Consider the following 26084-nt stretch of genomic DNA (forward strand, 5'->3'; position numbering starts at 1 on the left):
ATATGCACCAAGACAAATTCCTTGTGTGTCCAATCATACTTGGCCAATAAATAATTCTATTCTATTCTATTGCAAAACATAAGAGAGCATGATCAGTAATTTCTTTTTAAGTGCAATTTGCTTCTTTGACTCTTCTCTGTCTAGCATTTTACGCTATTATTTTGAATAGTTACCTATTCAAAGTCTGCCAATTAAAGTGTGTTATTTTAGCAAATATGGTCCTTCAGTGCCATCTTGTGGCATACACACAAAATCACAGTCTCTGATTCTCTCTGTGTGAATGTGTGCTTGTGTTTGCACATACATACACAGGGCTTGCAGTCAGTGTTGACTCCTGGCAATTGCTTGAACAACTCCCTAGAGTTTTCTTAGAAAGACTGATTTATCAAATTTGGAGACTGCCCATCTCAATTACAGAGTGACTTGGGCCAGTTTGCAAATAAAAGATTTCAAAAGTGGCTTATAAACTCATTTTTACTTGGTCTATAATCGTTGACAATGATCTTTATCATCTACTCTCTTCCCACCTTTATTGACAGTAGAAATGAGGAAAACATATTTACTATAACATTTTTTACTTCCTTCAATACAATGTCTGTTTAGTGCAGTGTTTCTCAACCTTGGCTGCTGGAAGATGATTGGACTTCAACTCTCAGAATTCCCCAGCAGAGCTGGCTGGGGAATTCTGGGAATTGAAGTCCACACATCTTCCAGCGGCCAAGGTTGAGAAACACTGTTTTAGTGTATTACAGTCAAGTTGAATCGATCCAGTGCAGGATGAAGTCCTCTTCTTGAAGGCCACGGGCATAAAATCTAGTACACTGGACCAGTACAGTTGATAAGATTTTTTTTTGATTACCTAGTAATCTAGATCTGAGAGAGATTAATTGGTCCAGTCATCCAATGCAGCCATTCCCTACATAGGGGAGAACTCGAATCTGGGATGAAGCAAAGGAATCTATCTCAAGAACACTAGCAAGAGAAACATATAAACGAATAATATAGACCCATCAATTAAAAAAGGAATTGGGGATTTGCCTCATTGCTTTTTCTGGAGACAATTTGAGGAAATAGTCCCCCTCCCCACTGCAAATTAACCAGTAATAAGTCTTATTATACCCCACCCTGCTTCCTTTAATTTATAAGATTTTCACAGTACTGGCATTCACATCTACTTTACCAATGGCATAATATACAATATATTGATATATGTTTATTAGCATTCTTCTAGTCCTCTGTGTTCTGTACCGAACTGAGAAAAAGGGTAGAAATGGCCAAAGATGGGAGATGTTGGAATATGACAAGTGGTACAGTTTTTCAGCCTCAGAGCAAACAAGCACCCTTCTTTCTCTTGTTCTAACCTGCTGCTCATTTGGCTTACTAGTTCAATGTAAAATTCTGCCTCATTGAGAAGTCTCTTCTGTCAGAAGTCTCTTTGCACTATAATGCCTTTCTTTTTTCCTTACAGTCACGCTTCCTCTTTTTACCTAAAAAGATCACAAGAATGGGAATAGTCTTTTCTTCAAGATGTAAAGCACCGTGGCCAAAAACAAGGCAAGGGCAAGAAAGATGAGCAATTTGTCAGTCAGTTCCCTGCGGTTATACTTTGTAATAAGCTTTCGCCCCAGCTGTATTGTTCCAGACATGGACTTAAACTCCTCATTGGCATCCAAGATAGTTCGCGAAGAAGTAACTGAAAGATAAAATGTACATTTCAGTGGGTTGTTTCTGAAGCATGGAACAAAATCATATACTGTACAGTGTTCCCTCGATTTTCGCGAGTTCGAACTTCGCGAAATGTCTATACCACGGTTTTTCAAAAATATTAATTAAAAAATACTTCGCGATTTCCCCCCCTATACCACGGTTTTTCCCGCCCAATGACGTCATATGTCATTGCCAAACTTTCGTCTGCCTTTAAAAAACATTTTTTAAAATAAACTTTAATAAATAAACATGGTGAGTAATAATCTAAATGGTTGCTAATGGAATGGGAAATTGCAATTTAGGGGTTTAAAGTGTTAAGGGAAGGCTTGGGATACTGTTCATAGCCAAAAATAGTGTATTTACTTCTGCATCTCTACTTCGCGGAAATTTGACTTTTGCGGGCGGTCTCGGAACGCATCCCCTGCGAAAATCAAGGGAACACTGTATTGTGGAAACATCTTTTTGTGTCCCTTGAAAGATAACATACCCCATGCAATTCACTGAGTAAATTCATATTTTTAAATCTGGAGCCAGATGAAATAAATTCAAATGGCTCTTTTGTTATCTGATGACCAACTGATTGATATGTTACCATGTTGAAGAGGCCCATTCATAAAAGACTGAGAGCAGAGTTGGCTTAAGTTCCAGAACCATTAAAACGTTTAACTTCAGCCAAACTCTGCATCCCAACAGATCAAACTCTCCCTTAAGGCTGCTCACAAACACTTGAAAAAGGCAGATGTAAATAATTAAAACAGCAACGTTATAAACATTCATAAGCATTTAGTTAAAGCAATCTGATCCATCTAAAATCAGATAAAAGCATGAAGTCTTTTAGGCCCACAGTTACAAACTAAGGGGGAAAGAGCCAACATAAACATATAGTGGAAGAGTTTGCTCAATAAAACCACAGAGTTTCCCAAAGCACATGAGAGTTAGTTTAATGCTTAACTTCTTCTGTTGAAGCAAATAAAAATACTTTTTCTCCTAGTGGGCACTGTTATGGGAGGAGAAAACTGCATGTACACACACATAACTTTTAATCACAAAATGAAATGACAAAACATCAACTACACAATCATTTCCTGATATAACCAATGGCAAATCCAGATCTGACTCCCCAACCCCAAAATGGATTACACTATATTCAAATAATCTCAAAGGCACCCTAAGAAAAGTGAGCAAGGGGTCTACAGCAATAATATTTTTTTGAAATATTTTTTTTTACTTTTTACACAATGTATTTTCTCTGAACAGAGTATTGACCGAGTCAAAACAAACAAACTAAAAACTTGTACAGTTTATAATATCCCCAAAGACAATTTATGTTTCAATTTTTGCCACTATATTCTTTCTCTCTATTTTTATTTTTTAATTTTCCTCCTACTTCTTTTCTAATATATAAACAATATCACCATGCCCTAATCACTAAACCTTCTTATTCCCTTTTCCAAATTAAAACCCTTCAATTTAAAAACAATCATTTCCATCTTTAATTCCAGGTTTCTTATTATAATTTAATATTTTATTATATGAGCCAAATTATCACTTCTTATTTACTATTTTATCACTCAAATATTTTCTTTACTTTTATTTTTTAAATCTCTTTCAATAATCAGTCAGTTATAGTAATGGAATAGTATCCTATTTATTCTTCAGCACCTTTTCCAGTTATCTTCAAAAACAATAAATTTCTTGAAGTTTATTTTCCATATCTCCTTTTTCAATTATCAAACATCATCTTATAAACAATAATCTACATATTACAGTCACAAATATTAATCCAAATATAGATCACTTATGACTGTAGGTATTCTCTAATTTCATATTACAATCATAAATATTGACATTCAAACAATTTTAAGTATATAACACATTTCCTTCCCTCCTTTCCATTTCATTCATATCATCTTATTCAGATATTGCAATTACACACATTAATCATAATTCACATATGAATATCATATTTCCCATTCTTCTTTCCATTCATTATTCCTTTAACCATTTTCCTTTACTGCCTCAAACACTTCATCTCTTAAGATTTTTCTCTCATCCTCCCATTCTCTTATCTTTCTTTTTTCTTTATTTTTATAATTGTATCTTTTCTTCTGTTTCTTTTCTCTAATATTAAAATCTTTTAATTGCCCAGTTTGCCCTGAAATCCCATCTGATCTCTTCCCTATTTCCTCCTTTTTAAATTCCCCACTGTTAATTCCAATCATTTAAATCATTTTAATACCTGGTCTCTTCCCCTTTTCTTTACTCCCTTTGTTTCTTTCTGACTTTTCCATTTTTACCACTCTTAACCCCAGTGTAATCATTAACTTTCATATTTTTTCCTACCATTTTCTCTTTCCCTTTTCTTCCCTTTATTTGCTTCCTTTTTCTAGTTACTTTTCTCCTAGCAATAACTTTTGTACTGTTAGTCTGGCTTGTGCTATACATATTCCTTGTAATATGCAATTTCCACCTCTGAGATTTTCACATGGTCTGCCCCCTAACCAGGTCCAATTCTCTTTGTAATTAGCAAGATAGACTAGGTGTTGCCTTCTTTCGAAGTCATCATCATAAAGATGATATTAAAGATATCAAAGATATTAAAATAACAAATGCAAAATAGGGATGAAACAAGGCCTGGGAGAAATGGTACCAATGGCTAAGACAACCCCCCCCCCCCCACACACACACACACATACTATTAAAAAAGAAGACTGTTCAACAACGATTTCATGTACTGGCAACACACCATGAAACGAAAACAAACTTTTCACATAACTTATAAAAGACATTGATTGACGCAATTTATTTATTTATTTATTTATTATTTGGATTTGTATGCCGCCCCTCTCCGAAGACTCGGGGCGGCTCACAACAAGTGAAAAACAATCCAATACAATCCAATTAATTAAAATATTATAAGTTTAAGAAAATCCCCTATACTAACATACACACATACAGGCATACCATATATAACTTCAACGTGCCCAGGGGGAGATGTTTAGTTTCCCCATGCCTGACGGCAAAGGTGGGTTTTGAGGGGTTTACGGAAGGCAGGAAGAGTAGGGGCAGTTCTGATCTCCGGGGGGAGTTGGTTCCAGAGGGCCGGTGCCGCCACAGAGAAGGCTCTCCCCCTGGGGCCCGCCAACCGGCATTGTTTAGTTGACGGGACCCGGAGGAGGCCCACTCTGTGGGACCGAATCGGTCGCTGGGATTCGTGCGGCAGAAGGCGGTCTCGGAGATATTCTGGTCCAGTGCCATGAAGGGCTTTAAAGGTCATAACCAACACTTTGAATTGTGACCGGAAACTGATCGGCAGCCAATGCAGACTGCGGAGTGATGGTGAAACATGGGCATACCTGGGTAAGCCCATGACTGCTCTCGCAGCTGCATTCTGCACGATCTGAAGTTTCCGAACACTTTTCAAAGGTAATCTTTACACATACAACAAACATTACGAACAAAACCCTAAAATACTGAGTACATGGACAAGAACTAAACACCAACAATATTTACAAAAATTTAACTAACACCATGCAATGAACTTTTAAATAAAATTTCCATTGATTTAATAAAAATCTATGGAAATTTACACCAACTATATATTTAAATCACAGGTCGTATATTATGGAAGTGCCGGCTAAATAGCCGGCATGTCTTCTGTTTTTCTCATTTCTTTCTCATTCCCCCTTTTCTTTTTTCTTTCCCCAAACTTCCCCTTTCTATCATATCTTTCCTATGCTCTTGCTTTCTTCCTTCTCTCTTTTCTTCTATTTCTGTCATAATATAACATATATGATTGATATGTCATGCATTATATTTATATTTAACAGTTTCATTTTTAACATATATATTCAACAGATACTTAAAAAAACAGATTTATGGGGGGGAGAGAGAAAGAAAATGATATGAATCACTTACCGTATTTTCAGAGTATAAGACGCACCTTAGTTTTGGGGGAGGAAAACAAGAAAAAAACTAATCTGCCCCTGTCTCCCAGCAATTTGCCAAACAGCAAACAGCACAGAAGATATATACTGTTTGCTGTTTATTTCTGTGCCTTTGTGTCTGACCCATAGAAATAGCAAAGAATTGGAGAAATGTACATTATGGCAGTATGTTAATCCCAGAACGTTTTCTTAAATGTAATCAAATTTACTCCTCCCAATTATTTAAATAGAGCTACTCCAAACATAACTAAGCCAGAGTTTAAGTCAGCTGCTTTATACTAAAACAGCTCCCTGTTACATTTCAGATTATACTTTTACAGATCTTTAAAATTGATGTGGCTTTCTGGAAGTATTCTCGGCTATTTAAAAGAAGACACAATAGCACTGGGCCTCTTCAGATCAAGCATTTATTTTAAAAAGCTTCTTCATTTTGTTAGGTTGCCTAGAACAATAATGAAGCAGTCTTTAAAAAATAAGTCTAATAATTTGAACTTTCTATAGGAATTTATAGTTATTGACTTATCTCTCTGCAACAAAAAAACAGTTTGATTAGCACAAGAAAATAAAATTCTGCCTTGCCTCTCCTTGCAATTTGCCTCTGTGCAGCTTTAGTTTCACTTTCATTTTAGCACCAACATCAATCAATCAGCTGAGTATCGGGAGGCAGATAATCAGTGGCTTGTGCTTCAGGCTCTACTGCTGTTTGCTGCAAGGAAGTAAATTGCTGGTAGGCAGAGACGAAAGAGTGGGCTACATAAGACACACCCAGGTTTTCACCCTCTTTTGGGGGGGGTAAAAAGGTGTATCTTAAATTCGGTAAGTGGAAAGGCAACTTGTCCCTTAAATCTAAGGACAAGCCATTTTTTTCTCCAGTACTGTGCCTGGTGGAATGGAGGAGAAGGAGAGAGAGAAGGGAGGAGAGTTCATTTGGACAAGTGCGATTAGACACAAAGAATTTGTCTCTGGTGCAGAAGCATTCGTTTCTATTTAAACCCACCAGTTTTAGGATTTCAATTGCCCAGAAAAGAAATGCTTTAATATGACAGAATAAAAACACATCTTCTCAGTATCTCTTGGTTGCACCAAATGACATTCTTCCTTCAATCCTTGAACTAATATTCCTATACAGGACTACATGATAGGACTTAATGAGAAACTGGCAACTTTCTCACATAAAGCTGTACAGTGGTCCCTCGACTTGCGCGTTCTCGATTAGCGCGAAACGCTGCAACGCGGTTTTTCAAAAAATATTATTTAAAAAATAAAATATTAAAATATTATTTAAAAAAAAAAAATTTTTTTTAAAAATTTTTTTTTTTATTCTGTTCCCTGAATGGAGACCGCCGGCCGCTCAATCGGGCCGGCAGGGAACAGAATGGAGCCTTCCGCGGCGGGGCTGGTAAGGGGGGGAGCCGAGGGGGGAGCCGAGCCCAGCCCCGTGGCATTCGCTTTCCTCCCGCCGGCAGCCGACTGATCGTGGGCTCCTTCGCAACCTCGGAGAGCTTCCTGGTTTTCGTGAGCTTTCATGCCCCGGAAGCTCTCCGAGGTTGCGAAGGAGCCCACAATCAGTCTCGGCTGCGGGTGGGAGGAAGGCGAATCCCCCGTGGGCTCCGTTACATTTTCCGCTGCCAGCCAGGCCATGCTGGCGGCAGCGGAACAATCGCTGGGTGGAAGGCGTGCTCGGCTCTGCCGCTCCAGCCGCTTTCGGCCGAGCCTCCCCGGCCAAGCAGCCAGGGAAGTCGAGCCAGGCGTGGCGGCGGCAGCGCTGCTTCTCCGGTCGCCCGGTCCTCTTCTGCCTCCTGCGCCGATGTTCCCCGCTGCGACGGAAGGCAGTCGCTTGGCTAGGGAGGCTCGGCCGAAAGCGGCTGGAGCGGCAGAGCCGAGCACGCCTTCCACCCAGGGAGTCCTGCCCTTTCATCCCCGCCGACCACAGGGGCGAGGGGTGGGGATGAAGGGGCAGGACTTCCCGGGCGGAAGGCGTGCTCGGCTCTGCCGCTCCAGCCGCTTTCGGCCGAGCCTCCCTAGCCAAGCGACTGCCTTCCGTCGCAGCGGGGAACATCGGCGCAGGAGGCAGGAGAGGACCGGGCGACCGGAGAAGCAGCGCTGCCGCCGCCACGCCTGGCTCGACTTCCCTGGCTGCTCGGCCGAAAGGGGCTGGAGCGGCAGAGCCGAGCATGCCTTCCGCCCGGGAAGTCCTGCCCCTTCATCCCCACCCCTCGCCCCTGTGGCCGGCTCATCCAGGGGGGCGTGTGTGGACTGGCAAGCGGCAAGCGGGAAGACCAAGGGAAGGTTCCTTCAGCCGCCCAACACCTGATCCGCTCCGCAGCGCGGCAGCAGCGAGGAGCCGAAGATGGGGTTTCCCCTTTGCCTTTACCCCATCTTCGGCTCCTCGCTGCTTCCGCGCTGCGGAGCAGATCAGCTGTTGGGCGGCTGTAGGAATCTTCCCTTGGTCTTCCCCACCGCCCACACGCAAACTCCACCATCTGCGCATGTGCGGCCATGAAAAAAATGGCGCACATGCGCAGATGGTGGTTTTACTTCCGCATCCAATATAACGCGGAAATCGGTTAGCGCGGGAGGTCTTGGAACGTAACCCCCGCGCTAACCGAGAGATCACTGTATTCATAAATGTCTCCAGCGAGAGGAAGGTCCACAAGGCCCAAGTCTCCTTGATTCTTCCTCTCATCGAAGCCCCATATAAATGACTAAAGGTCAATGGCTCTGGGGCCGATATAGGAATGAGGTGGAAAGAACCTGTTGCATCTGAAGACCAACTGTCCAGCCTGAACTTAAATCCATATTATTTAGTTACCTAGTGTTTGCATGGTTTCCTCACTTTGCTGAACCTGCTGAGACATCATTCTGCTAATTCCCATCAGGCTCTCTGTGATGTTACTTGCCCCCTCTGCCAGACTTTCCTTAGTAGACTTTCTAAAAGAGAAAGGAAAAAGAAATCCATCATGGAGCTTCAAATTATATTGCTTTCTAGTTTCTTCTTCCAGGAGGACCATAGAAAAGATTGCATTCCAGTACAATTGCAAACATGCTTTACATTACACAGTTTCCTTGGAATGGTGCAAAGGATTTGCCACTCCTTTCTGCTAAGATATTTTGTTCCATTATTCAGTCTAGCTTTTGATTCTAAATGATGTGGTTTCTGCATTCAAATCAGCTAACCAGGTCTATGCCAACATATAAATGCTGCCACTTCCTAAGTTTCTTAGGCTCCCTCGAGTCACACTTGACTTTTGGTGAACACAATACTGTTATCTGCCTGAACTTGATAGATAAAACTTAACTAAATAACTTCTGGTTAGTAAGATCATCTCATAGTTAAGGAGTAAGGCTAAATACAGAAGTAGAAAAACATATTTTAAAAGGAGCAATGGAAACATGCTTTTACATCATAGAAACATAGAAGATTGATGGCAGAAAAAGACCTCCTGGTCCATCTAGTCTGCCCTTATACTATTTCCTGTATTTTATCTTACAATGGATATACAGTGGTCCCCTGATTATTGCGAGGGTTCCGTTCCAGGACCCCTCGCAATGATCGGTTTTTCGCGAAGTAGCGCTGCGGTAGTAAAAACACCATCTGCGCATGCGCAGATGGTGTTTTTACTTCCGCCGCAGCAGCGAGGAGCCGAAGATTGGGGTTTCCCCGCCGCCCACGCAAACTCCTCGCTGCTGCCGCGCCCGCCGCTTGTCTTGTCCGCCCGCCGCTTGTCCGCCGCCTGCCTGCCCGCGCTCCCGCCCGCCCTTCGCCCGCCCACGCCGTTCGCTCGCGCCGCTTCCCAGCTGAGTCCTGAAGCCAGAAGGCAAAGGCGAACTTCCGCGTTTGGCTTCGGGACTCAGCTGGGAAGCGGCGCTGGGGTTTCCCCACCGCCCACGCAAACTCCTCGCTGCCCCTCGCCCGCCCTTCGCCCGCCCACGCCGTTCGCTCGCGCCGCTTCCCAGCTGAGTCCCGAAGCCAAACGCGGAAGTTCGCCTTTGCCTTCTGGCTTCAGGACTCAGCTGGGAAGCGGCGCGAGCGAACGGCGTGGGCGGGCGAAGGGCGGGCGAGCGGTGGGCGCGCGGGCAGGCAGGCGGCGGACAAGCAGCGGGCGGACAAGACAAGCGGCGGGCGCGGCAGCAGCGAGGAGTTTGCATGGGCGGTGGGGAAACTCCTCGCTGATGCCCGCCGCTCGCCCTCCCGCCAGCAAGAGGGGGAAGACCCAGGGAAGCCGCCCAGCAGCTGATCTGCCCGGCGCCATCTACGCATGCGTGGCCATAGAAAAAAAGGGCGCGCATGCGCAGATGGCGTTTTGACTTTCGGGTTGAAAAATCGCCATATAGCCGTTCGCAATGATCGGGATCGCGATACCCGGGGGATCACTGTATTGTAACATCCCAGGCATGTTTAAATTCAGTTACTGAGGATTTACCAACCATGTTTGCTGGAAGTTTGTTCCAAGGATCTACAACTCTTTCAGTAAAATAATATTTTCTCACATTGCTTCTGATCTTTCCCCCTACTCACCTCAGATTGTGGCCCCTTGTTCTTGTGTTCACTTTCCTATTAAAAACACTTTGCTCCTGAACCTTATTTAACCCTTTAACATATTTAAATGTTTCAATCATGTCCCCAAGAAGTACATACTTGTCCATGAGGATACCAAGTGTTGAGTTCAACTTAATTTGTTTTTTTTTGCATTAGAGCTGATTTGCATAACCCAGATTGTTCCAGCCTGACTATGACCAACTAGCCATTTCTTGATAGTAGGGAAAAATTACTTTGTCATTTGGCCAGTGTCAGGCTGAAGCCATTTTATTTGGGATCTTAGGCCTGCCACACTTTATAATATTCTATACAATGCGTTTTCTATTGTGGGGGGAAAGGGAGGGGGAATTGTATGAAGTTGCTGGCATGAAGCTATAACAAATTCTTTCTAGAAAGCCAAGGTCACCCTTTGTCTCTACACCTGCATGGAAAGATCGGTGGACTCTGCCAACATGGCAATAGACTGGGCAACGTGATGGATTTGTGGGTGTGAGGGGCAAGGAGTTGAACTTTCCAACATTCAAAATCTTTCTCCTTGTAGTTTCTCTAATCACAATCCTATTACCCTTTAACCTATCGGATCTTCAGTTCTTGTTATTTGTAAAGTTCTTTTCTTCCAGTTGGGTACTGTTTCAATTTACATCTCCAGTGTTCTTAGCAATAGCAGTTCAAAAGGGAAAGTTCTTTTTAACAAAGTGTCACTTTTCTTTCCCTCCATTCTCCTTCTCGGCTTATTACAGTTTAAATCCTGTTGCTTTCAGTGTTCTCTCTATAAAGGCTGCTTTTCATATTTCCGACACATGGTAGTTTTCCACCAGATAAATCCTTTTGCCCACTTTCTCAGATGTCCAATCTTTAGAGCATGTAAATTACTCCTCTCCATCTGCTCAATTGTCGATTCCTTTTTCACTTCCTGCTATGTGGGCGCCATTGCTATAAACTTGTCAAAAGGACAGGCTTTTTCTCCGTTGGTTTCGGAGGTTTCTCCTAAGTCAGTGATGGCGAACCTATGGCATGGGTGCCACAGGCGACACAGGGAGCCCTATTGGCTGGCACACAAGCTGTTGCTGTAGCTCAGTTCCAACGTGCATGTGTGTGCCGGGCCAGCTGATTTTTGGCTCGCACAGAGGCTCTGGAGGGCGTTTTTGGTTTCCAGAGAGCCTCCGAGGGGATGGGGGAGGGCGTTTTTACTCCAGGGAAGCCTTTGGAGCTTGGGGAAGGTGAAATATGACCCTACTGGGCCCACCAGAAGTTGGGAAACAGGCTCTTTCCAGCCTGCAGAGAGCCTCCAGGGGGTGGGGGAAGGTGTTTTTGCCCTCCCCAGGCATTGAATTATGGGTGTGGGCACTTGCGCATGCACGATAGCGTACACACACGCTCTTTCGGCACCCAAGGGAAAAGAGGTTCGCCATCACTGTCTTAAGTGATCAGGTGTCTGCCTCACACCCAATTGCTCTCCAAAGTATGCTCCATCTATACACAGATCTTCCCTAGATCTGTGCTGTCCAGATTGGCACTGAAACAAAGGAAAACGTGTTGAAGGTCCGGGAGTCCCTGCAATATGTATCGCTCCAGCTGTTCCCACCGGACTTGAACTTTCAACTGGGTGGTGAAATCTGGGAAGTTTCAGATTCGGGTTCCACCAGGTGTGCCAACATGGTTTTATTAATAAATTGGAACTTTGAGGAATACTCGGACTCTGATTTAGTTTTGGATGCTATTTGAAACCCTGACAGTCATCCCCAAACCATTAGGAAGGCCACCTCTATTTTTGTCTCTATAGGTCAAAAGTAATGTTCTCCCACTTAGGCCTGTTCAGTCAGGAGTGTTCAGTTTGCCTGCTGTACTTCATTTCACTGTAAGCAAACCCCTCCATTCAAATGGGCTGCTGGGCACTGCCAGTGAAATGCCTCCTTCTTTTAATCACAGCTGCCCTTGAGACATTTCATCTTGGACTGCTTAGTAACACTGGACTCCTTATAATCTACCATATTCAGCAGTGAAAGGCTTGGTTGGGTTTCCCTCTTCCCCGCCACTCAGGTAAAATTGGCAAGACATTTGCATGTTGCCTTCCTTCCTTCCCTCCTCTCTCCTTCCCTCTTCCTCTTTTTGTCTAACAGTAGACACAGAAAGGTTAAAAGACCAGAACTCATACAAAAGAATTTGAAGTCCCTGGGATTTCTTCACCCAATTGAAAGTTCAAGCCCTTGTCCCCAAACTCTGAAGTCCATTACGTTGACCAATCTTTATCTGCCAACTCGGCAGAAGCTCCCATCTTCTTCTGTGCAGGTGAAGAAGTGCAAAGACAAAGGATGACCTTGACAATCTAGAAGGAATTTGTTATGGCACCATGCAGACATCCCACATTCAATTACCCCTCCCAAATTCCCATAGCAAAGAATGCATTTTAAAATAGCATAAGGTGTGGCAGGCCAAAGACCTGACAATAAGATGCAAAGGAAGTCATAAGCATGGATTAAATGCAGGGGCTGAAATCAGCAAGAGAGAACTTCTGGCTTCCCAGCAGCATTTCACAAAACTCATCGCAAATGAGAACAGCGTCGATTTTTTAATGGTTCACATGAATGAATTTCTAAAATGGAATTTGGCAGGAGGTTGGGAATTTCTGTGCCAGTTTTTGATCACAAGGAGAAAGAATAATTACCAACCTTTGTCGTAAAGGATCTCCTCCTCGCAGCAATTCATCTTTCTCAGAATTGTCAATTGCAATTTTGCAAGCTAGGTTTGCCTTACGCCAGGCTGTCTGATTGCTGAAATTATTAATACACACCTTTGCATCACATACAAAGTTCCTGAGATATCTGAATCCATAAAAACTAAAGCATTCAATTTGCCATTGGGTTAATTAACATTTTATTAGCTGTTATATTAAAAACTGCATTATATATTTATTTTTCTATTTTTTAAATATCTTATTACCACATAAATAGTGTGCCTAGGTTAGTGGTCTGTTTAACAGTGAAAATATCTGGATGCTTACAGAAATCAATGATTATTATCCAAACTTTTGGCAATCTTTATAATTATGTTTCTAACACTGGATAATGGCCTGAATCAAACTATTATTTTTCCATCAACTGATCAAAAGTTGCATTACAAGTCATAGGTAATTGTAGTAACAGAATATTGTAGGGAATTATTTTTTTCCCCCAATTATTTTTTGTTGGAAGAAACCCCACTAAATTTAATGGAGATGCCTAGATACTACTTGCTAGAGATCCCCATGTATAAAAGTTGAGTACCAGCTACAAACAAAAATCAGTCCTTCTATCATAAATCTGCAGTTTTACGCTTGAAAGGCACATCCTTTATTTATCTGAGAAAGGAACACTAGGATACTAGACAGCGAGATAAACAAAACAAAGCAGAACAAAACAAAACAAAGCAAACTTCACATGATTATCCAATCCCATCATTTCATCCCATTTTACAGAACTGAATTTTATCTTGATATTTAATTGATAAATTGCTATGTGTAGAGATTCTTCCCCTGAACAAACAAGCACAAGGTTATTATTTACTTTTCTTAAAACTCCCCCCCCCCCACGAGCCCTTCTTGGATTGTGTCCAACTGAACTCCTCCTTCCTATCCACGTGACTTCCAAATTGCTCTATAGGGTTGAAGAAGCTTTTTGACTAAAGCAAGAAGAAAAGCAAGAAGTCATTGACGGCAGTTGGTTATCTTCTTGCATAACATCCACTTATGGTTACATAAGGACCTTGATAAATTTAAAAAGAAGTAGGGAGTTGCTTACAGAAAGGAAAGTATAGAACTGAAATATCCAATCAATCAAATGTTGTGTGAGGGATACTTTCAGTGCTTCCTATATTCCTATTCTGGAAGCTCAGCTAATAAAATATATTACATAATTGGTCTTGGTAATTTTTGAAATTTTTAACTGACCTGAGCATTTGCTTTTTATGGTTCTCTACTTCTTGGAGTAATACTTGTTTTTCGGATTCTTTATCTTGCTCCTTAGCCATCTGTTCAAGTTCCTAAAAAGCACACATTATTTATGTATACTTCTATATACAAAAAGGAAATATGCTAGTAAATGCACAAATACAAAATGCCTTGGTTGCAAATAAAATGTGATGGATCAGGGCTGTCAAAATGTTTCAGTGTTAATTTTATTTACCCACTTTCAAGTGAACGAACAATAAGAACATCTCTCTCAGTAGTAGTATGCAGTCTGAATATCTAGATGGGATATTGCATCCCATTCCCACCTTTATACCAACAATCAAGAGCCATGGAATGTTGCAATCTCTCTCCTTATCTTACCCAGGAAACAAGTCATATTTGATTCTTAGATTATTTACAGAGCATGAACAGAACACCTGGTGTTCTTTAATGGAGTTTGAGGGTAAGACAACTTGAATACTTAGTAAATAGAATAAAACTAAAGGTCATATTTTATGCAGTCATAGGTGAATTGACATGACAATTCTGATGCAGAATCAGATGATATGAAGAAAATAAATATACATCTCCAATGGAAAACAATTTCCACATGATGTTCCTCTAATGAAAAGACATTAATTTTCCAATCCCTGCCCCTCAGTAAAACTACTTTTGTTACTGTATTTTAATTGATTAAATCATTGTTCAGAATTGTTGGATTTTACAACATTTATGAATATATGAAAAAAGGAGCCAACATTCGGTAAGATTTCCAGCATGTTTTTTTTTTTAAAGCAGCAACCAATAGTAATGTTCCAATAGTGGAATATCTTACATCAATTTTAAGTACCGTATTTTTTGGAGTATAAGACTCACTTCCTGCACAAAAAGGAGGATGAAAATCTGGGTGTGTCTTATACTCCGAATGTTCCCCAGCCAGCCTCTCGAACAGAGGTTTCAGAGACTGTAAAAAGTCTTTGAAATGGAACTTCAAGTCTCTGAAACGGAGCTTTAGAAAAACCTCCTCTGAAATGGAGGTTTCAGAGGCAAGGGGGAAAAAAACAAGGAGCAGACCTCACAACCAATGAACCTGTTGCTAAAATTCACCTCTGAGAACAGCTGATTGGGGGTACATAAAATATAAAAGAATATATTTTCTTATTTTCCTTCCCAAAAGCTAAGGTGCGTCTTATACTCCAATCTTATGGTCTTATAGTCTGAAAAATATGGTATGTTTGAGATAAATTTGTTTATTCCTGGAAATTTCCACTTTTCCCTCACTACAACTGTTTTCCAAGTTCTGCATCTACTTCCTCATATATCTTTAACATGCTGAAACTATGAATCATACTTGATTTATTTATTTGGATTTCTATGCCGCCCTTCTCCGTAGATTCAAGGCAGCTTATATTTTAAATTATACTATAGTAATATAGTAATACATAGATTGTATCTAACAGATTCAACATTATATATTATAAGGTTTTCAAATGCACATAACTGAAATAGTAATAAAATAAATTCATGACATTTTTAACGTTCTTACTATGAGCTCTGGTAAAAAACGAAGCTATCTAACTTGCGGTCTTTGACAATTGTTAACAGATATAAATTTAAGAATGACAATTCTTAAATTTCTGCATAAATTGATGCAAATTTCTGCATCAATTCTGATGCAGAATCAGACGATATGACCTTTAAAAAAACTTTTACAACAGCTTAGTATTCAAGCAATAAGGAATTACATGCAGATGAGTGCAAACATATGGGAGTTGGAAGCTAGTAAAAACATCTATGAGTTTATTTTCAAAACATCAGTAATATTTTGTCAATATTCCTCACTTGTATTCTGAGACGTGAATGCTGGAATTTTTCTTTTACTTTGGCATTCAATTCTGCAAGTGCACTTACAGGTCCTGTACAATTCCGGATATCCTGAAAAACAAGTAAATTCTAATGTCAGCCTAGATCTGGAAAGATTCTTAATGTACAGATTGTAGTCTATCCTCAACCATGGAATTCTACTGGGTGACTTTGAACTAGTCACCCTCTGAACCCGGCCTATTACTGAGAATCATTTGTTGTGGGAAAACAGTAAGAGGAAGAAGTGTAATGTACAGTACATCACTATGAGTTCCAAGGAAAAGGCAAAAACTTAAATGTAACCAACACAACACACACTTTTCACACTGATGTTTTTCTTGGAACATATATATCTGGGTCTTCAAGATGCAGCAATTTCAAGAAGGCTGGGTGATATATATATTGTCTCTCCTTTATCTCATATATCTTTGCTTCCTTTCATATATCTTTTCCTCTATTTTTATATCTTTACTTCTATCCCTTTCTTTATATATATTACTACATGTCTATTCTCTTCAATGTGTATTGTGTATTGGACTAAATAAATAAATAAAATGGTTAGAGGGCAACACTGCAGGCTACTTCAGCTAAAGAGAGGGTTGTAAAAGCATTATGAAGCAGTATATAAGTCTAAATGCTATTGCTATATATCAGTGAGATACTTTAAGTAAAATATTTATTCTTGATTTTTTTTAAAAATTAACTATTTGAAAGAGGGATCCAAGGTGAAATTACCATCACCCACCAAAGCAGGAAAAACGAACAGCTGACAAATTACAGCGCCTAAAGAAGCAATTGCCCAAATCTGGGGCCGCCGAAACGATCAAGTGACCTGCAGCATTTATCACATGTAGATAAAGTTGGCTCTTCGATGATTTGTGGACTTCAACTCCCAGAATTCCTGAGCCAATCATGCTAGCTCAGGAATTCTGGGAGTTGAAGTTCACATGTCATAGAAGAGCCAACTTTGCCTACCCTGGGTTGAGCTAAACTGACCCATCCAGCTACTGGCTTAGGGGAAGCAGCTGGACCAACCTGTACCGGAGGGTCGACCATTGATAAAGAGAGACGGGCGGTTACGGGCTTATAAAAATCAAATGCTCAGCGATAACACCGCGAGTGATTGAACAACAGCGACGGGGACTATACCTGCACGGCGGCTTTAATCTCCAGGTCGAATCTGACAATCTCTTGATTGCAAACCCGGACCGGCACGTCACCGGCCGCCGCCATCTTGGGGCAAACTACGGCGAGCGAGAAGGAAGCCGAGCCAATTCGGAACGCGAGCGGCCTTCGAGATCGAACGTCCAACAAAGAGAAGTCATTGGCTGGCGCAGGCGTGACGCATTCCTTTCTCACCAAATACCCCCTCCTCCCCGGTCTTCCAGCTGCTAAAGGTGGGCGAAGTGGTGTTGGACGGAAAGAGGAATTTTTAGTGCCTCGAATTCTGCCACGTTTTCCCCCGACAGCATCGCTTACCGGAGTCTTTGCAGTCAGGAGGGAGAACAATGTCTATTACAGTATGTTTAAGATTGCGGTGACGGAATTGTTTGGCAACGACTGTTCATTCAGATGTTCCCTTGCTGTAGCGCCTTTTATCTGATTATAATATGTAATGGTATTTATTGGGACTTATATTTGCACCATTATTGTTGCTGTCCTTCAAAGAGAGAAGAACTTGATATTTGAGGACGTGGGGGGGGGGGGGGTTGCAGAAAGTTAGGCTAATAAATAAAATAAATAATTCCCCAGCATTTCCAGATGAAGTCATCCTAGATAGGAAAGGAGAACTCGACTGCTGGATTGCTGCGGAAATTGCATTAAATGAGCCACTAGTTTGAAATTGTATAAGAGGCTCTTATACTTTTAAGATATCCTCTTTACAGAAAGCCTAAATAAATAGCGTTACTTGATAGTTTCTGAAGTTTTGAAATGTTTTACTCAAATTCAGATTTGATCTAAGGTAGCTTACATATATAATATCGGTTCAGCTTATTTATCGTTTTCATTGCTGTTATAATTATATCCTACAGAATTAAATCCTTTAAGTCAGTGCTGGGGTTTATTTATTTTGGTGTTTTTTTTCTATTGATGCACTGAATGTGATGAGCAAAGTTATGTCAAAAAGAAGCCAAAGAAATTAAAGACATGAGATGAGAAAAATGAGTAAAACTATTCCATCATCACCTGCTTACAAAACAATCCCCCTCAAATACTGTATATTAAAAAACAATCGAAGTTAAAACAAGCCTCTAAATATTCCATATAAAATGAATGATTTCAATAAATGAAGGAATGATGTCAGGCACTTCTTCAAAAGGAAAAAGGCATATGGCTAGAAATGAGCAGAATATACAAGTTTCCAATTAATATTTAACTAATTTTCTTGTAATAAAAAACAGCAAAACAGGGTTATGTTATAAATATCCATACATTTACTATTCAATTAGTTTCCTTACACCTGCATACTTTATGTTTGCTTTATATTTTTATTTTATTAACTAAGATCTCCCCCTAATATATATGGATAAATCTATATCTAAATCAAGCAGATGAATCATCCTTTTCAGGAATTATCAAATAGCCCCCAAACTTTCATTGTACTCTGCATCTTATTCTATTTATTGATTCATATTATCTAACTAAATTTTCTCTAAATTGCAGCATTAGAATGTTGCTCAAAATGCTTGTTTCCTCAAAACCCAGCTCTGGGTTGGTAACACCAATCAATCTGTGGATTCCTACTTTCAATACCCACTCATATCATCTGAATGACGTCATTTTATGCATGCTGTCATATAATTGCAATTAGAACTAAAGGTCTAATCATTTCCTGTATGTTGTCATAAATTTTCGTTTCATCCCTCTCTTCAGCATTTAGGGCACTTCTAAATGTCTTCCGTGTGCCATAATGTTCAACCAACAGGCCCATGGATTCTGTCCTCCATTACTCATCATGGCTTGCTTAATAGAAATGTTCATATACAGTAAAACAAAAAATGTGTAGGTTAGGTCAATACTCATCAGCCATATGCATACATCTAACTTGGTCGTATCATACTATACATTATTTAGAATATTTTTATTTTCTGCCACTATATCCACTTCTGGAATTTCTAAGGGGATTGGTACTGTCCAAGAATTTCTCAGAGGTATGGATGGACACAGTTATAGTGAAAACAATTAATTTACTAATTGTTTTACTAGGGCAGGCCTAAAGAGGGAAGAGATTAGTCTGGTTTATGCAAATTAGAGTTTACATAAGGTTGTTAAAACATTGGGATTAACTATGAGGGGCAGGACTACAAAGACAAGAGAGGTTGAAAAAATAGTAGTTTATACATATAGTTTCTTCCTTTGCTTTCCCAGAGTTCTGCTTACTTCTGAGCATTTCATGGTCTTCTAAATGTTATGTCTAAACTGATGCATTTGAGTTAGGTTTTTTTCCTGTCCACCAAATCATCATTCAGTAGCTCCCAATTGCCAAATGGGACAGCCATACTACTCCGTGACTGAGATCAGGTTATGCAAACTCATGATTTAGTTTATTAAATATATCATAATTGCATGGGACTGCATAAGCCATGTACTACTATATATAATTTATAATAGTTTGAGGTTTCTATGAGGTGATCTAGGTGATCCAGTATTATGATATTTAATATTTAAAATATCTATCCCCACAATCACCAATTATGACATTGGTCAACATAACACATTTAAGTAAGAAAAAGTGTAGTCTAATCCTAACTCATCATTCCTGACTCACAGTAAAGAAAATATCAGTCACTTCTTACATACTTTGGCTTACAATGTGGAACTAAAAACCAGTTTTTAAATTCACTCATGCTCTGCTAAGGAAGATAGGATCTGTAATCCAGATTTTGTGAACCAACATACTGCTACCCACATCCCACAAAGCAGGAGATACCAGAATGTCTCTTTTTGTCCATGTGTGTATTTGTGTGTTCATCTGTGTAAGCAATATATGTTCATGAGAAGGTCAACCATTTAATACAGATGTATACAGGATACTAAGAAAAAAAATTAAAATAAAACCTTTTTGTGACAGCAATCTATGGGTAAAAATCACAAACATAAACACACTAAATGTACCACAATGTCAGAACTTCTCTTCACAATTTATTTTCAATTACAAAGGATGTTGCATACATTGATGAGTTTGTATGTGAATAGAAATGCTTGGGCTCAAGGATGACAGGAAAAAAAGCCAAACCAATATTTTAATTGTGTCTTTGTTTTTTAAAAAGGAAAAAATACACAACATTAAACATTATAAAAGTTGCAAACAGATCATGCTTTAAACAGGATATTTTTTTTCTAAACAGAGACAAGACCTTCAATACATATCTCTGAGCTCCAGCTGGAAATGGACCACAGAACATAACAGCATTACAAACATAATCCTGTAGAGGAAGGTCACAATAGTTTTTAATGTACTATTTTTACCTTTAAAAACTTTGCTGTGTTTGCATATACTATCAGATTTGCTCCCCAATCTTAAACAGGTTTACAGAGGCATCCCATAATACAGTGAAATCTACTTCCAAGTAGGAATACTTAAGACTGCAGCCTTAATTTTTAATCAGATTTTCAATATATTTTAGAAAGGACAGCTTAATTTGTAGAACATATTACAGTAACCAATGCTAAATGTTGCATTATTTTGCATCTGTGAGAACAGTACTGCAGCAGTAGCAGTAATTTCCCCATATTCTTGGAAGCTAGAAATGATTTTTTTTTAATGTTTCTGAAAAGACAGAAATTCAGTCTTTCGATATTGAAGCTTTCATAGCTAGCAGAAATGTTTGAATCCAAACTTAAGGCAGATCCAATGAAATCAACGGGAAATCAAAATAATGTACTTTTAACTCTTAAGCAATAGATATTTAACATCTTTTATAACCTATTAAATTTTAAGATTGTGTTTAAGAGAAATATATGTTTAATACACGAAAAATGCCAACAATACCTGAATGTACTAGATTAGAAGCTTGATACCAAGAGGCAATTCAAAGCATGGGGAGGAGGTATGACCTTTATACCACTAGAGTTAGTTCCTGATAAAATGGTAGACTAGAAAATCAGTTGACCTAAATATAACATACTTTGTTTTTTTCTTTTTTATGGAGATTTAATTTTGGCTCAAGCTTTCTATTTCAGGAAAAGTTAAGGCTACAGCCCTATATGCAACAGTATAGCAAATTCCATGTAAAATGGGATATTTTAAAGCATGTTTGTTTAGGATTAGGGAGTGACCAGTATATTCTTATGGAAGTTCCTAACATCTTAAGAGGCTAAACATTTCACTGCATGAACACTCTATCACTCAAAATAATGGGGGAAAACTAAAAAGTATACCTCTGAGATCCAATCGAGTTAGAATGCTTTGAAGGAAGTATATGCTAAAGTGCCATTTGTCAAAGCATTCTGTTTACTCTGGAAATAACATAAGTATTATTGTGTAATGCCCTTACATGCCATGATTTATTAAAGAAATTCGCTTAGTAATTTACTGAAATATAATTTGCTCAATCCCTCAGATAAAAAAAATAAAAAGATGAAGACACTGCATTTTAGTGCAGTTTTCAGTTATACAAAATAGAGGTTTCCATCTGGTAGCAGACTAAAATACATGATTTTACATCTAAAGCCTTACTTTAAAAAGAGAGAAGAAACTATGAGTAGACAGGAGTGAACTTCAGGCCTCAAAGGCTAAACGTTTGTATAATGTCTTGTGACTGCGCCTCAACAGAATTCAACAGGAAGACTGCTAAATGTCAAGGAACCGACTGGCTATACTATTTGTGCTGAAGGCAACTTGTAAGAAAACCCATGAAAAACAAGTAGGATAATATTAATGCTTTAAAACTAATCATATTATAAGACGTAAGAGAAACCATACATCAGTTATTGACATTTGTGGATAAACAAGCAGATTTATTAACAAAGGCAAACATCAGAAAAGTGGTACAGACTTAAGTGAAACTCACACTGACAGTACGGTATTTGAGAAATGTCTGTTGCTTTTAAGTTTAAGAGACCTTTAATCTGTTATAGAAGTTTTTGCTCTTTCTCCAGTACATTTCAACTTAAATTTTAAAATAAATTACCAACCAGACTACTGAAGTATGTATATCTTTGCCCAAGTCTTACAACAGTCTCACTGTTTGCACTGATGCCACAGTAGCATGAAAGAACCAGTTCTCAACTAGTCAAAAGACTAGTACTAATGAACCCAAAAAAATTAAATACCAAGATTTACTCAATAAAAGAGGCAGAGAAGCTGTTGTTAAGAGATGTAGTGGAATTATTATAAAAACCCTATTTTCCAAGACCACTAAAAATTGGTCACCCTATGCCAGTACAAACTATTAATATAATTTTAAGTCAGATTTATTTGAAGTTCCTTTATTATGCTTTAATTGTTTGCTTCTAAAAGGTTTTAAGGAGTCTTGGGGAATGAAAAATAAACTTGGTTCTAATATACAAGTAAGGCACAATATAAAGCCACATCATAATCTGTCAATGGAGTAAGTGGATAAAGGACAAGAACCATACATGGTACAGAGCAAGTAGTTCATCATAGCCATTCAAAAATAGAAGTGTGGCACTCAGTTTCAGACTGACAAATTTTTAGCAAGAGCATGCTTTCAATGGAAATGTACTCTAAAATATCCAGTGTATGAAAAGAGAATTTAGGACTTTTTTAAAAAATGGATAATTGCTTTTGGGGGACATTAGAATATCCACAACATCCACGCTTAGAAAATGACCAGAGACTTCAATAAGATCCACATTCCATGTATGAAGTTTGAAAACCTTTAGAGCTCTTCTAAAGATAATCAGCCAAAAATGCATGCCACAATTTCCCCAAACAAAACATGAATATTTGGGTTTTAAAAATCTTTGTGATAATTACACACTAAACGTATATCTAATGACACTAGAGGAAGCAGATTGTTACTGGCATTAAAAGTACAACCATTTCTAGACTGTTTTAAATGCCACAGAGTCTCCTGGTTAAAATGTAAAGCTGCACAGCTTGCCTATGTCATCTTTACAATAAGATTAAACTAGCAAAAGTCTCAACTTTACTCTACATTTTACTGCCAGGTTTTATTTAGATCAAGTATTGCTGCAGCATTCTGACCAGTCCAGAGTTAGCAGCAAATGGCAGGAATCATATAAAATGCAATATCTTTTTTTCTTTTTTTAAACAAAGTGCTTTTCTAAGATATACATACATATATAAATAGATACAAAATAAAGTGTCACCATTAAAAAGCTCAACTATTGAAAAAGCTTTTTGACTATAACTTAATACATAGAAAACACTGAAATGCAAGGGCATGGAATCCACTAAAAGGGTTCAAAGTCTTTTCATTGCTAGAACAAAATCATACCAGTTTTCAGACATGCACGCACACATACACACACACACACACATACAAGCTGCAAAAGCAGTATCAGCTCAGAGAAGACTGAGTTACAAAGGGGATATCATATCTTACTGTCAGTATAATCTTGCTAAATAAGTCCTGATTAGAAAATAGCTGTATTTTATTGTAGAATATATCTTTTTCATGCTGTTCTGATTCAGAATTAGAATTTTAGCATGAACGGTATTTAAATGCCATTTACCAATGAAACTCAACACTATTCCAGTATATCACGGTAGATGGATATAAAATACTCAGAAGACAAAAGCTCCACACAAGTGTTAAGTCAGACACATTACTGAGCTGCCAGTGTTATTTCGGCTACAGTTTATCTTAAAAATCCTTCTGCTCCATCAGGACATGCAAATTTCTGGTGACGTCTTACAAATACTTCAGGTTTTTTTTAAGTAAATGGCAATAAACAGTGATTTAAGAGACATAAAAAGGAAAAAAAGCTGTAGGGTGGTACAACTCTGTAGTGGTATACAGTATTGGCATTTTCCAATCTTTCAAACTTTTAAAAAAATGAGTGTTAGGTTCCATTTAGGAATAATCTATTGAGATGCAACAACTGCATTACAAAATGTATGTAGAGAATTGGGGGGGGAGTTGTTAGGGGGAAATCCATGAGCTTTTTGCATTTTCTTGGAGCTACATCTAAATTATTTGGTATTTTAGTAAACAGTGTTACGTAGTCATCTATATCAAAAAAGGGGGAGGAAAGGCAATCATGAAACCATATAATGATTCTGTCTTAACATAAATAACTCTCTCCTTAAGAGATAAAGCTTTTCATTGGTTCTTTAACACTGACTAAAAGCAAACTCTTGTGAGGCAAACTGCACACACATTTGTATTCCCTCAATCATAGAAACTATGAGTTAACAATAAGTCACGTATAAGTTTGAAGAAGCTAGTTCAAATATCTGTACAAAAATATAAAATCTAGAAATTCTTTTTTTTCTCGCCTGTGTTGATTCTTGGAAACATCACATGCACAATAATACAATTGGAAAAGTGGCAACTAAGGAATTAAATATTTGTAGCATTTTTACATATATACATATTACAATAAAAATAATTTTATTTTGGTTGGTTGGAAGTATACTATAAGCTAAATTTTCTAATTCCCAAAGTTGAAATCTGTTTTATCAATAGCTTACTAAAATCCAAATATATTAAAATTTCTACGATAAGTGCAGAAAACAAAAAAGGATTTACAGTCTTCTAGATGGCCAATTTATCTACTATGAAACTAGAGGATCAGCAAAATAATAATGTATGAATGCTCCTTCTGTAGATAATTGGACCCAAAGAGAGAAAGAAATTCACAGTTCAGTAAGATCCCTAACCCTGACCTTTAAGTTATATTTCTTTTTATACATTCAGTACAGTATCATGTAAGCTGTGCAAAACTTTACTTAAACTGGCAGTTTGCCATTTCAGTTGCATTTGTCTTTGGTACAAAAATAAACAATCGCATTAATGTGCAAGTATTTGTTTTTTTCCGGCCAAGTACCGAAAATTATTTTTCTAGAGCCATCTTTTATACAATACATAGACTCTGTGGCATATCTACATTTTCAACATATTCCTATATACATTCAAAAATTTGTAAGAACTGGAACAAATACATTAAAACCCTTGAGACCATCTATATATCTTCTCTCCCATAGGAGTTTCTTCATCTTACAAAATGTTTACTATTCCATATTTATTCTTCCCCTTCCCTCCCTCCCTATTCAATACAAGGCACAAAGAGTATACGTTATTTCTTACTTGCACAGACATTTAAATACCGTATCAAGCTCAGAAAATTACATTTTTTTAATATGGCACACTAGCTTTATTGCTAAGTGTGCTATTTACAAGTTAGGTTACAAAGAAAACTTATTGTTTAATTTAGAAGAAAAAAAGCAACAAGTTTTGAAAAAAAAAATCCTTGAGTTTACATTTTTTTAAACTTAAGAGCATAAACCTGCCAAAATGTTTGGCGTTTTACTAGATTTTTTTCTTTGCAAAAAACATTTTGCTCCTACCTATATAATCTGGTCCTAGATAAACTTAATTTTAAAATAAACATGTAGCCATTACATTTATGCCGGAAGCAGATTTAGATCTACAAGGTTTATGCTCCAAAATGCCATTAAGCATTTTATATCATGCTTTCACTTTTGTTATAAAAACAAAATCAAAAAAATAATGGAACTTAAAACTGTGTTTTATACAGCACTAAACTCACATGCAGACCAGAATTAATTCTACAATGTAGTAGTACATGATGCAGGCAGAGCTCTGATCAGTGTGATGGGATAAAATGATGTCTGTTAAATTTTTGATGTTGGTATTCGCAGTCCAACAAGTCCTCCTGTAGGATCTCCTTCTGCTGTTTTTTCTAAAACCTGGTTCACAAATTCTGAAGTTTGTCCAGATACTGGCTGTCCTAGAGAAATGGGTAAAAACACATCTTCAGAATATTACTAAGAATTTATGTGTACCTTGCTTTTTATTCCTTACAAATTTAAGTTGTGCCAGTGTTAATAAGATCAAACATACTTTCATGCAAAGTACTTAAAATCTGATTCCACTCACCCAAAATAGTCTACAAAGATGGAACAATGACAAGCTGAATATGTGTG

The 26084-nt window shown here is 38.5% G+C and overlaps 2 protein-coding genes and 1 long non-coding RNA gene across 3 annotated transcripts in view; 1 reads left to right on the forward strand and 2 right to left on the reverse strand.

The window, feature by feature from the left end:
- Positions 1-17245, reverse strand: BNIP1 (BCL2 interacting protein 1). Its single transcript, XM_070739397.1, has 6 exons — positions 17132-17245; positions 15962-16054; positions 14120-14211; positions 12864-12965; positions 8467-8585; positions 1-1693 (listed from the first exon to the last, which is right to left on the reverse strand). The coding sequence occupies exons 1-6, from the start codon at positions 17213-17215 to the stop codon at positions 1497-1499; spliced, it is 687 nt and encodes a 228-aa protein (XP_070595498.1). The 5' UTR covers positions 17216-17245; the 3' UTR covers positions 1-1496.
- Positions 17070-20743, forward strand: LOC139160922 (uncharacterized). The gene is made up of 2 exons (XR_011558038.1): positions 17070-17502; positions 20332-20743. It is a non-coding gene; the product is annotated as an uncharacterized lncRNA (long non-coding RNA).
- The window catches only part of CREBRF (CREB3 regulatory factor), a 29208-nt gene continuing 23229 nt past the window's right edge, over positions 20106-26084 (reverse strand). The window contains exon 9 of the mRNA XM_070739395.1: positions 20106-25888. Coding sequence (XP_070595496.1) covers positions 25773-25888 — 116 coding nt within the window. The 3' untranslated portion in view covers positions 20106-25772. The remainder of the gene's footprint in view (positions 25889-26084) is intronic.

Source organism: Erythrolamprus reginae, chromosome 2 (genome assembly GCF_031021105.1).
Source record: "Erythrolamprus reginae isolate rEryReg1 chromosome 2, rEryReg1.hap1, whole genome shotgun sequence".
In the NCBI taxonomy this organism is placed as follows: Eukaryota; Metazoa; Chordata; class Lepidosauria; order Squamata; family Dipsadidae; genus Erythrolamprus; species Erythrolamprus reginae.